The 13,163-nt window shown below is 37.5% G+C and overlaps 1 protein-coding gene across 1 annotated transcript in view; it reads right to left on the reverse strand.

Moving 5' to 3' along the window:
• MLIP (muscular LMNA interacting protein) overlaps positions 1-1,816 on the reverse strand; it is an 82,906-nt gene extending 81,090 nt beyond the window's left edge. The window contains exon 1 of the mRNA XM_030491168.2: positions 1,811-1,816. Coding sequence (XP_030347028.1) covers positions 1,811-1,816 — 6 coding nt within the window. The remainder of the gene's footprint in view (positions 1-1,810) is intronic.
• Between the last annotated feature and the right edge of the window lie 11,347 nt (positions 1,817-13,163).

Consider the following 13,163-nt stretch of genomic DNA (forward strand, 5'->3'; position numbering starts at 1 on the left):
ACTAAATTATTTTTTTTTCCAAGAAAAGAGTGCGTGTGAAAAATTGTCGTTTTACAAAATTGACTTTGTCTTATCTGAAAAAAAAAACCATTTTGAGTTTTGCACTCTGGCATAATCATGCAGCTAAATAGAGTCATGTACCATTCCTCAGATATTTTAGAGTGTAGGAGAAAGAAATGGAGAACTGTAGAACAGTGGACTGTACATTTTGTACCAAGAACAAGCATAATTTCTTTAGCCAACTAATCTGGGCAGCCTGAAAACTGATATCTATAGAGTGCCTCAGGCTTCCTGTGCAGCACTAAGTGCCTATAACCTTGTCTATACTAAAATATTCTGACAGTCCATGGGTAACTAATTTCTATAAAAGCTCAATATCCTACATCTGCATGACATTATCTGACTAGTTTGGGTGAAATTAGCATGTATAGTTAGCATATGCCAGCCTTAATTTAGGACAACTCTCACTTCAACAGTTTCTGTACCTGAAGGTGACATGTGGTATCTACCCAAGCTCCCATAAATGAGTCCAGCCAAACAGCTCTTCATATCTAGGGCTATCCCATTCAGATGGCCATTTTTACATAAGTCAAGCTCTGGTTTTGCCCTGCAAGTCTTATTCCTGACAGAACAAATATATAAATGATGCTGTTTCCTTTCAAAATCAGGTTTTCCTTCTTTCTAGCCTTATGCTCTTGGTCTTGTATTTCAGTGTCAGTTAACACATCTAGAGACCAGTGATTCTTTCCTTTGTGTTTCTATGTTGTTCTTAGTAATCTTTCATCACCTAGGTTTCTTTTGTCATTCTCTCCATTTCCAGTTTGCAATCTACCTTTGAATTATGGCAGAGTTTACATCTGACTTCTAGAAAAGTGAGAAAACACAGTGGTTTTAGGCTTGGCTTCATGATAAAGTGTGCTACTAATGTCAGACTTCTAAAGAAGAGTCTTTCAAACTTAAGCAACCCCTTGTCAGTGTTATAAAAAATACTTTAGACTTTCAGCTGAAAATGTGTAAATAACGCTATATTTATAGATACTATGAACTAAAAGGATCACAGTATTATAAAAAGGGCTCAAGTTTAACAAAGATTTGCACACTGTCATTTACTTTAAAGAAGCAATTGAGTTTATTGTCAGAACTTCGTTTGCAGAGATTTTATAAACATTTTTATCACCTTAAAATATTTCAAAGCCCATATTTCTTGTAATACCCCAAACCAAATTCAGTATCAAGGTTGACCCTGACAGTAATTCCAGTATATTCCATACAGATCCTTAAACTACCTTAATCACCAGGGAGAACTGCTTACCCTTAAACTCTGCATGAAGTTAGATAACTCACATGTGCCACATTGGGATATATTCTCTCCTCTTCTCTAACGGTTTAGCATTTTGATTATGGTAAGAGTGTTGTGTGCTCTCTTCTTTAAACTGTAAGGTTAGATTCCAAAATTCTGTAGCCTTTCAAAGAGATTTTTGCTCATTTTGCTTTAGTAGCAGATGACTTTGCAGTCTTCTAAGAGCTGAACTGCCAGATTCAGAGAGAATATTGCTTGCTTACTGTAGTGTTATAAAATGTCTAAATTAAGGAGAGTCCTGTGAGACTTCAAACGATATGCTGATGTTTTTTATCACTTTGGACCATTTTTTGCTGAGGGTTACTTGAAATAATTCAAATTTTACCTGAGAACTGAATTGAAATGCATGTGATTTTTGAACTTGATCTTTGCTTTGAGGAAAAAAATATATCTTGGATGTCAATTAAACATTATTTCTGTCATTACTAACAATAGAGCAGTACCATTTACCATCATCGTCCCAATTATAACAATGTACATTATTTCAAAAAGAGACTCAACTCTGAGTTAAAGTCAACTTCAAAACTCTGGAAAATAATATTATATTGCAATTCAAATTATGTAAATTACAAGGTTAATATAAAATTTAAAAAACTTTAAGTGTTTCAGTTATTACTTTGTTGTTTTGAAATATAAGTCAAAGTTTTAATTTCCAAGAGCAGGCATCATTAGACCAGACATCAAATGTGAATCTTTCATTTAAATTCAACAGGTAAGACCCTATAATTCATATAATACTTTTTCACCCAATGTTTTGACAAGTTAGATGATTTACAGATAATAAGCAGAAATGGACTTCATAAAAATCCTTCTTACGTTTCAGCAAATTACTCATTTTAGGATTCTTTATCCCAGAGATTATCTAAATCCTGTGAACAATATTAAGAATTCACAAGCATTTTTAATAAAGCTGTCACATCTGTATGCACAAGGCATCATGCAATCTGAAAGCTTCATAATGTCTTCTGAACAGCTTCACTGGTTTACATAATACAAAACCATATCTATTTTCAAACTAAAATAAAAAATAAAAATTAAAAAACCCTAAAACTGTAAGTCCTGTATCAAGAACATCTTAACACCAATGTATTGACAAATCCAATTTAATTGCATTTATGCATGCTCTGTATTAAATATGCAGGTTATTTTAAAATCATCTTAAATTATTTTTAAGAAAAGGGCATTTCTGTATTATTTATGTCAAATTCTGTCTTTTTCATGGTGTTTTATGTTTATGTTCCTACTGACTATGATTGTTTCTTCAGGAAAAAAAAAGTGATTAGGAGCTCAGTCTGGCCAACACTATCCAGCTGAGGTTCTGATTACAGCAGAGACTACAGGTCAAAGGGAGAGCTCAGGCACTCAAGAAAAGCACAAGGCAGATGTGCCCACAGGATCAGTCCTCTTCTCTGAAACACCCGTTCTCTGACTTTTAAAGAAAGTGTAATAAAAGACATGCATTTTACCAAAAATAGTAGTTACCTCATGCAGTTCATGTCTTACAGTTCCAGTCTCCGATTTTGCATCTGCCCTGCCTATTAGGTCTTGTTTGTTAACTAGCCAGAAATTGGCACATAGAAAAGAGTTTGAAAGTTAAGGAAATGAAACAAGTTATTTTTGGAAGTGACACAAAAGCCCTCTTGTACCAAGTACTTATTTTTAACTCTGCTTCCCAGAAAAGATCCTTATAGGACATTACCAAATATACTAGTAGCTGGTAAAATTTAATTTAATTTAAAGGTTGCCTTTAATTTCAGCAGAAGTCAAATGCTGTGTTTGTTGTGTGTAGTATTGCCTCGGCTGACTCTATTGCCAGTATGCATAGGAAATCTCATGTCCTTTGCAGTTCTGAAAAGGACAAGGAATTTTTCTTTTAAGTATTTTCTTCCACATAAAAAAGTCAATTTGCTTGAACAAAATCTCTTAACAGAATATATTTGCTTTTAGTTACTTTTCATCTGGAAGGTTCCTTGAATCCAGGATGGAGTGACTAGTAGAAACACCAGGATGGAGAGACAGAACTGCTTTTGAATATGCCTCTCTTTGCAGGACAAGATGGAAACTTACCTCAAGTTTCCTACAGCACCGATGAATACCCCAGCTACCAGGCTATTTTCAGATGTCTCTTTCTCAGATGTGTTTTTCAGCATAAGCTTTGAAAGATGTCTCTCTCCATTAGCATCAAGAAACAAATTGCTAAATGTTGAAACTTTCCTTCAGATGAAGTTTTTTCCTAGCCAGGAATGTCAAACCCAGTCACTGAACATTATATCAGTGATAGGACCTACGGTCAGGGGAGCAATGAGCACAAAAGTCCTGATGATAAGGCCTTGGGTGAAGGATTTGAGGGGCGAGCAAGGAGCTTTAGGCAACTTTGAGGGGGCACCTTTTGTTCTGCATCACACTCTGGCACCTGCCTTTTGCCATTGAGCAGCCAAGATCCACTGCAGCGCCTGAAGCTCACAAAGAAGCCAGAAGAGTGCGGATAAAGGGTCTGGATTGAGGGGTTGTCATTGGCCTTTATTATTCTTCCACAACAATGCATTTGAGTAATGCATTTGAGGTCACAGATAGATTTGAAGTTATTGGCAGGCATTTTTGTTTGGCTTCTTACTATCAATAAATAAACACAAACTTTAAGGCTGCACTGGCTCACAGCTGGTTTTGGCAGAATTCAACAGCAAAAAAGGCTTACACAGAGGATTTCTGCCACAAAACCAAAATCAGGTCTGCTTCAGAGTTCGTTGTCTGCTACATAAGGCACAAATTATTTCTTATTCATTACACTGTCCCTCTGGTTTACTAGAACCTTAAACATTCATTAGAGTATTCAGGATTAAGATGTTTTTGGCATGCTTTCTGTAGAAAGTGTGTGTCTGTCTGTGTGTGTGTTTTAAAATGAAAGACAGGAGAACGCTGAGTGGGTGAAGGTGAAGTGTCAAGAATCTGAGATTTGCTTTTGCAGATAGCTATGTCAGCAGGCTATATAGTTGTTCTATTAACTCAGGCCTTACTCACATGAAATTTTATATTTTTTAATGGTTACCTGGGAAAAATGTAGATTTTGAGCCATTTTTTATGAAGTTTTTGAGATGACATAAAAACTACAACAACAAAAAATCCATGCTGTGGTACATTTGCACCTGCCTACTTTAAAATATACTTCATTACATGAAGACCAGTTAAAGGCACAGTCCCACAAGAATTATGCTGCATCATATCAGAAGATCAAATTCTAAATGATCGGCTTGTTTCAGCCCTCATAATTATCTAAGTGGCACACTTCAGAAGTTGCTTTTCTCATCCAAATTCAGCTTATCTCTCTTGGAGCATGTGCACATGATTGTGAGTCTATTTTAAAAGGTTGTTATCTGTCAACGGAGGTACAGATAGTGAATCAACCATCTATAGGCTGTTGGACATCTGTGACTGCAAAATAAAATAAATGACCATGAAGAAAACGTGTTTATTTAAATAGCCTACCATTACTTTCTCCTGTGGACAGCATGAGAATGTGTCTCCACTAACATCGGATAGCTTGTTTGGATGTTAATCGAACACTTGCAACCATGTGACCTCTCATATCTGATAAAACAAGCCTGAAACATCACGGAAAACTCTTTGGCAGGATTTTTTAGTCAGAACCATTGAATTCTCCATCACTTCTCATATATTTAGCTCTCCTCTTTAGCTGTTTGTCACCACATTAAAACAACCAGCACACAAATACACGCTTAGAAAGCATATTCTGGGTAAGAATTTTTATAGACTGTACCCCTCATAGCAACTGATGGGCAAGATAAACCCTCTGGTAAAGCTTCATATTTCTTCTCTATTCAGACTGAGTTCACACTTTTGCAGCACCCACACAATGTCTACTAGGTTATCAAACACACACCTTTTGGGAGCGTAATGAGTGCTGACTCAATGCACAAACTTTCTTTTTCTTTATGAAATAACAATCTGATTATTGAAAAATGAAATATAAAAATGAAGATAAAATAAAGGAACAACATTTTAACGGAATATGTAAAGAATGCAGTTTACTCACATAGCAGCAAATAGGGGTGCACAAAAAAGCCACCAAATGTTAGTTTTCTGTTAGTTCTTGCCATCATATGTAAAAGATTTTCAAACACAAAACGAAATTCTGTTCAGAGTGAAGAATATTTTAAGAGCCATTAAAAGGTTCTTAAAATTATTGGAAGAAAATTGAATCATTCAAGAAAAAAAAAAAAGCCCATAATAAGAACATATAGAAACAAAAAATGTTAAAATACCAACAAAAACTAATTTAGTATGAAGTAGCACAGATGGATTCATTTAAAAACACATAGAAACACTACAAAAACATCCATGTTAATAATATTTAGAGCAATGCAGAAGCAGCTAAGCACTAGCTGATCACCAGGACATGGGAATCAAAAGGACAGTTTAGTTTCCCCACTCTGGCCCAGTGAGTATTCAATTAGTTAAACAACATAAAAGAACTTCATTTGGAGAAACCCACTCACATGCCTTGTGCCTAATGATAAGGTATTGGAATTCTCCTGCAAATTAGGAGTCCTGAGTTCAGTTCCTATGCTTGCCCCTTTCTTGCACTTTTCTCTAGGTAACAGCTACCAGCCAAAGCCTGAGACAAGAAACTGTACAAAATGGGACTCTGGTTGTTCCGGCATGGGTGTTTTTATAGTCTTGTGCTCATAAGAAGCTGGTGTCTAGTTTAGAGGCCTAAATTCGGAAAGAGTCACAGCTGAGAATGCTGAACAAGGCAAGCTGCTTCCCTGTGGCCCAACATCAGATACTCACCACTTTCAAGGGCCAGGGTTTAGGCTCTTTTCTGCCTTTTCTTGATGGCTGCCTGAGGCAGCTCCCTATCGTGACTTTGGGTGATTACTGCAGATAGATCAGAGTGACCCCTTAAGCTCCTGAGCTCAGGAGACCTGAGCCGGACTGGGTCAGCAGCCATGCAAAGCTCAAGCTAATTGTGTAGAATGTCACTTCATTTAATAAGTACAGTACAGCTTTGTAGTCATCTTCCACACCAAAAGGGCTTCCATCCACATGCTGAGAGGCACTTGCACCCTTTCCCTTAAACATGGTCCCACAAGCTGTAGAGAGATCATGCATGCAGCACAGCCTGGAGATTGCAAGAGACTCCAAAGCACCCAAAGATTAATGCTGCAAAGGCAACACTGGACTAAGAGCCATTGAGATTCCACCCCAAATGACTCACAGGTCCCAGTCTAAAGAAAACCCCGCCTTGCTTCATCCTTCCACAGTACCCACATGGTGAAAATGAAGTAAAAGTCTATGGACAAATGAATTCCAGTGGCATCTAGAGTCATCGTAGAATTGCGCAAGTTAAATCCTCCCAGCTCAGATTTCCATCATCCATTCAGAGCCTGTGCCAGTTATATAAGTAATACCACAATTCCATTTTCAACAGAAAATGTATGTTTTTCCAGGCATTTAATTTTGAATGAAACATCCAAAATGGGTTTGTACTCTTTGAAAGAGGAAAAAGCCTTGAAAGACATTGACTCTGCTCACATCATCTTGAATTTCTGGCAATGAAATTAATTGCCTGACAGCCTCTCACAAGAAAATGTTACCTATAAACATTTCATATCCAAACCAATAAATGCTGTCTCTATCATTAAGGGATAGAGGGAGGGAGGGAAATAGAGGGAGATAGGGATAGATAGAGGGAGATGTTAAGGGCAATGTTAACAACTGAACTGAAGCAATATATAATAATCGTATTCCTGTCAAGGAATGTGTCATAAAGAAGTCGATGTGATATGTGTATTAATACATGCCAAATTTATTATAACATCAAATCAGAGTCCTAGGTCAATGTTTTGTGTGGTTGCTGATAAAAGTGACACTAGTAATAGCAGTATCACTTATCAAGATATATTAATGTCAGCTTGCTTCTCTAACTGTCAACAGCTAAAATGTATAGTGACAATGCACTACATATGCTACCCACCTCTCTCTCACAACATCAACCTAACATGTCAAATCTTTCTAGAAAACACTAATCAACATGCTCTGCTACAGTAAGCTGAGATACCAAGGCTATCTAACTTAAGAAGCTGATGAATAAATAATAAACCTCCAAGCATTACGAGCAAACTGATTCCTCCAATTGTAGATATTGTAAAGACTGACAGTGGTTGCAGTTGGACATTCAAATTATTTTTATCTTAGCAAAATACCTCAGCTTCATAGTAGCACATGTAGCACCTACTAATACAATAATGGCAGTGTAGTAGAAATATTTGATAATCTATGCAAGACCTTGAAATCATTTTACAGACTTACTCCCAGAGAAGAATTTGTAAGACTTAAAGAACCCCAGCATAAATATGCAAGAGATATGTTGCATTTTTCATTATCAATAAAGGAAAGAAAAAACTTGTGTAGCATCGTTCTAGCCTAACTAGTGTTTTCCAGCTGTGACAGCCTTCATAAAATAAAAATACCCCTTAAAAAAATTCATATGAATGACAGTAGGTTTTCTGTGCCCAAGTATCACCTTCAGGAAAGACTAGTGCCTAAATCTCTAACAACTTGGAAGTACTCCTTGGTATCTCACCTCTACTTAAACAAGCTCCAGTGAACATTGCCTACAGTAGTGGTAGCTCACATCACAGTCACTAACCAGCATGTCCATGTGTCTCTCAGATGGAAGGGTGCTGATGTAGAAATCTATCTGCCCAGATCAGTGAATGAGCTCTGAGGTGAGAAGATGTGTTGGGAAATGTTGGGACCAGAGGTGTTGGAAATGTTGAGAGGTAATCGAAATGTTGGGACCAGAGGTGCCTCTGAGATTTTCACTATTGATTTCAGTGAAGAAACAACATGTCCTCAAATTTTATCCAAACTACTTTGATTAAAATGTTTATAGAAAATCAAATGAAAATCTGTTGGTTTTGCTTTCTCTAATGAGAAAACAAAGCACAGGGTGGACTTGGCTTGTGTTCTGTCATGTGATTTCTCTCTACTTACATACTAATTTTCCTTTAACTGTGAAATTATTGTAGTGGGATCTCCTAATGGAGACCTAGACAAATCCTTGGCAAAATCCTCCCAAATTATGAGACAGATTACACTGTTAACAAGGCTAAACATTATTACTATGAGACATTCTGAATTGAATGTAAAATATGCATTATAACTTCCTCTTTACATGAGCCTCCAGAACAACCACCTTTTTTTTTGTTATTATTTTTGGCATGAGTATCCATATCGCTAAGTAAGGCACATGACAGGTGCTCAAATCACTGATAAAGTTGTTAATAATATTATTACTTGAAGAAGTTGCTTTAAAGAGTTTAAATGGAGTCAGCTTGCATGTCTTGTGGTGACTGGAAGTGCACCATAAATATTATAGATGGTCAGAAGTAGTGTATTAATTTGTCAGTTTCTAAAATGACTGCTTAACTAAAAAAAAAACTTACTAAGTTTGTATGAATAAATTACATCAGTAGTCTTTGTACTAAGTACCATCTGAGACCAGATTTTACATCTACAGTAATTAACATAAGGTTGATCTCCATCAGTCAGTTGCAACTGTAATAAAATACACTGAGAGCTTTTGAGCTTACAGTATGCAATACTGCAAAAGCAATTAATTATATTTCTCTGCCTGTTATGGAAGTGAAGGTTTTTGATGACATCCAGCCAAGTTCATTCCTAGTGATACAGAATACCAACAGTATAAAGGCAATAGCCTCAGGGATCTGTTTATCCATTATCTCCAAACAGAATCAATTTCATGTTTATATATATGTAAATATGTGTAAGTATTACTGCACCTTCTTGAACCTTAATTCTCTAAAAGCATTCCAGAAAACATACTTGATCTATGCAGTAAGTATTGTAATGAAACAAAATTTTAAAATAAACCAAATAGCCTCAAACCTGACAAATGGTATGACATTGAGAGAAGGAAATCCTAATGACAGCGTACTCTTTGACACAGTCCCCATGATTTGTAGGTAAATCCTAAACTATACATCAACACAGGAAGAAAGTAGTAAATGATTTTCTAGCCACAGCAGTTTAAGATTTTATAAGATATTGCGAACCCCTTCTTATTTCTTTAAAACTGTCTAGATAAATTGTCAGTAGTAAGCCAAAATAAATAAATAAACAAAATCTGACACCACTTTTCCTAGGAGAAAGCATTAAATTAAAGATGGGACAAAGTTTATGAAGAGCTGAAATTGTACAGCTAGACAGGATGATTCCTATGGCTTCAGGAAGGCATAAAAATCTGAGGAGAAATTCATGACAGGAGTAAAACTCATCTGAGGGAAGATGAAGGGACTGTGGGTTGCTTCTTCAGCTGGTGTAAACTGACACCACCCCTTGTATCTCCCTGTGACTTCAATGGTCCACACCACAGAACCAGTGGGGGAAAAAAAAATAGAGCAGCAAAATATTTCCCATCTATCACTCTGTGAAATAATCCCCAAGGATAGGAATGCAAATTCTTTGCCAAGCTGCAGAGATCAGGTTTTTACTAAGAAAGGAAAGTAGGTAAGGTGCAGAAAGGTATTTCCTATCTCAAATATTCATGAATCTATAGTAAGAACTACTATTTATTTCTTACAATGTTTTCCTTTAGCATATACCCCATTTCTAAATACCTTGCTGTGGGATGATTACTGAATATGATTTGAAAATTAAACTTATATCTAAAAATGTAGCATGGCTCACACATAAAGGAAAAACGGACTTTCAGGGTAAGCTGCAGCTGCACGTGGTATGCCAGGAATTCACTTCACAGCGGTTCCCGTGGCAACATTGCTTGACGGAGGATGGAGCAGAGTGGAGATTCTGCGGCCAAACTCTGTCCCAACACCAGCAGAGATGGGAACTAGGTGGTACTTAAAACTGATAAGCTGCATACTTGCTGCCCTGAGCCAACGGCCTGTCATCTTCTGACAAAATGCTGTCCTTTGTGCGAACTTTGCTTCATTATAATGCATTTTAATACGAAAACACACCTCCACCTCCAATGCTACCTGCCTCCAAAGTGAGACCACCCCTCTTTGAGCATGCTCTTTGAATTTTTTGTGGCATATACCTTTAAAAGCGAAGCGAGGAAAATTTACACCAATAACAATAAAGGTATGTATGACTAGAGTCACTCAAGCTCCGCCTTGAAAGCGAAAAATACTATAAAAATGACCCAAAAAGTGGGGGGGCTTTAGGGAAGACATCATCGTGGACGAGCCGAGGAAAACCCCATCAGCTGACTACTCTCGACTCCCGGGACCAGTCGACGGGCTGGACCTTTCTTCCCCCCCATAGGGACACCTTTGGGTAAGACTTGCACTGTATCCAGTGCTTCCCCGGGAAAATTAGAAATCTCTATATAGAGTTACTTTTTACTTTTATACTTTAAAGCCAGGCTGTATTATTCATAACTTTGTTGCGCGGTTGTATACCTTATTATTTGCACGTGCTTTTGCAGACAGTGTATTTATCACCGGCAATCCACAAGAACCTGTATCTGTTGCTTTAATAAACTGCACTGTTTAAGTAGCTAATCGTAAATCTCTCATCGAACGCGACCAGCTCCCTCAGTGTGGCCGTGCTAGTTCGTGAGCACGATTAGACTGAAGGTGCAGTGCACTATTAGTGCATCTGGAATCGTGATTATTCAATATATTGAATGCAACCGGACTGATAGTGGCAAATTGGGCATCACTCAGAATCTAAACCTAGCTGCACCCAGCCCCTCTAATATCTGAGGACCAGCTGGAAAGCAAGGGGGTTTATTTTCTGCCAAATTATTTTACCCTTTCACGCAACACTTGCTAAATCCAATTAATATCCTTCATAAGCTATTTATAACTTGTGTGATTCAACAAGTATTTGCAATGCTAAATTATTCTTCGTTACACCAGGGATGAGCCTGACAATACAGAGATTGTTACATTACTAAACATTAACGCTGGTGTCTAATAAAGACAGTTGTGTTTCCTTTTAAAACAAACTTTCTGAATAAATTGTGCCAGAAGAAACTTAAACCCATGTAAGTATTCCCCAACCACCAGGAAAGAAGCAGTTCTTGCAAGAGGTAATGCTCATTCCTTTGTCTATTACAGCTGCTTTCTATTCAGAAAATAGTCAACATTTATGATCCCTTTTTGTCCGCTGACGGTCAGGACACATTCTTAATACAGGGTGAAATTTAGAGTTTGGGAAGCACCTTAAGGTTGTTTTAAAGAAATTTTTCAATGGCTGGGTGTCCAGGATGCTGAAGGCCCCCCACCCACAGCCCGATCCCTGCAGGATGCCTTCTAAAAGGGGCCAATGACTTTGCCTTTCCCTTTGGAAAGGAAAACAGAAAAACAGAAATGGCCACCTCACCCGCTTCTGTTCTGTGAGGTGGGCTTAGACCTGTCAAAATAACTCCTGCTTTCTGCATTTGTGATGGGGCTGTGGTTTCAGACAGGCATCAGAATACTCAGACTATACTGTAAAGCAAACTCATTGAAGCTGAAATAGATGTGCTTGGGAAATTTTAATATGAAAAAGACTTGAATGCCTTTATGGTGATAGATGCCCATGACTTGCAGGGAAGTAAAAATGAGCTTTTCCAGAATTTTGGCTGGGACATTTAAATTCTATATCTGTGAAGTGCAAGGCTTTTCAGCTCAGGCCCCAGAGTAGGAGACTTCCTTGCCTTGCACTGCAGTAAGCTAGCTTGCAACTATGGTCCATAAGAGCTGTTTGCTTTTTTTGTCTTTTGCCATCTCTAGTTAAAGAATTGTGGTATAAATCTGGAAAATAAATAGGAAGAGACCAAATTTGTTTTAGGCTAAAGAGACTAAATATAATCTACATGCCATAATATTACAAGGTTTGTTACATTATTGATACATTATCCTAAGGTCTATAGGAACTTCAGAACAGGGTTTTGGAGATGAAGAAAAGCAACCTGACTCCAACAGCAAACCCAGTCAAAAAACAAATGACGTACTGGTATGACAGTAGCAAATGCTTCTGCCCACTGGTGTACAATGGGCCCTGGAGATGCTCTGTACTTCTTGTCAGTTAGAAAACTTGAGGTAAATACTGTCTCTACCCCAAACCAGCTATGCTCTATGCATTGTGCAGATGAAGGGCTATGATACCAAAAAGCACAGAGGCTGTTCAGCCAGTCTAGGCTATTCAATAACTCTTTGTGCCATTTTCATCTTATCTGTCTCTGAAAGCATTTCCAGGAGATTTTGCATGCCAATGAATCTCCTCTCAGAATATAACGGCCAAGTTCATGAGTTTGTATGTCTTTCTAAAGAAATAATTCTCAAAGACAGCCACCAAGGACTATATGGCCAGTTGCCATCCTACAAGTTTCATTCCTGTCTCTGTCACTGTGTGGCCTTAGGCAAGTCACACTTCAGCTTAACCTTGCATCTAACATATCTAGTATTTTCTTGTTGGGGAGATACTCAGAGTACATCACTCTCAGTGATGCAGCACAGCATGGCCATGTGCATTAATAGGTCTATCAGGTGAGATATAGCCTAGTCCCTCCCCCTTTCTATAAAAGAATGTCTTTACTTCTTTATTAGTAGACAGTGTTCTTTGTGAAATTATTCTGTTTTAAATGAGAAAAGCTACTCTTTCTGTAAAGATTTTAGATTGGAAGGCACTTCTTTTCTCGAACGAAATTGTCTGCATTATGATTTTCTAACAGAAATGGAAAAATAACGAGAACAATCAACTGGCTCCTCTGTTGCTGTAATTCCAGTAAATTCTTGCAAGAAATTAT

This window comes from Strigops habroptila, chromosome 6 (assembly GCF_004027225.2).
Source record: "Strigops habroptila isolate Jane chromosome 6, bStrHab1.2.pri, whole genome shotgun sequence".
In the NCBI taxonomy this organism is placed as follows: Eukaryota; Metazoa; Chordata; class Aves; order Psittaciformes; family Psittacidae; genus Strigops; species Strigops habroptila.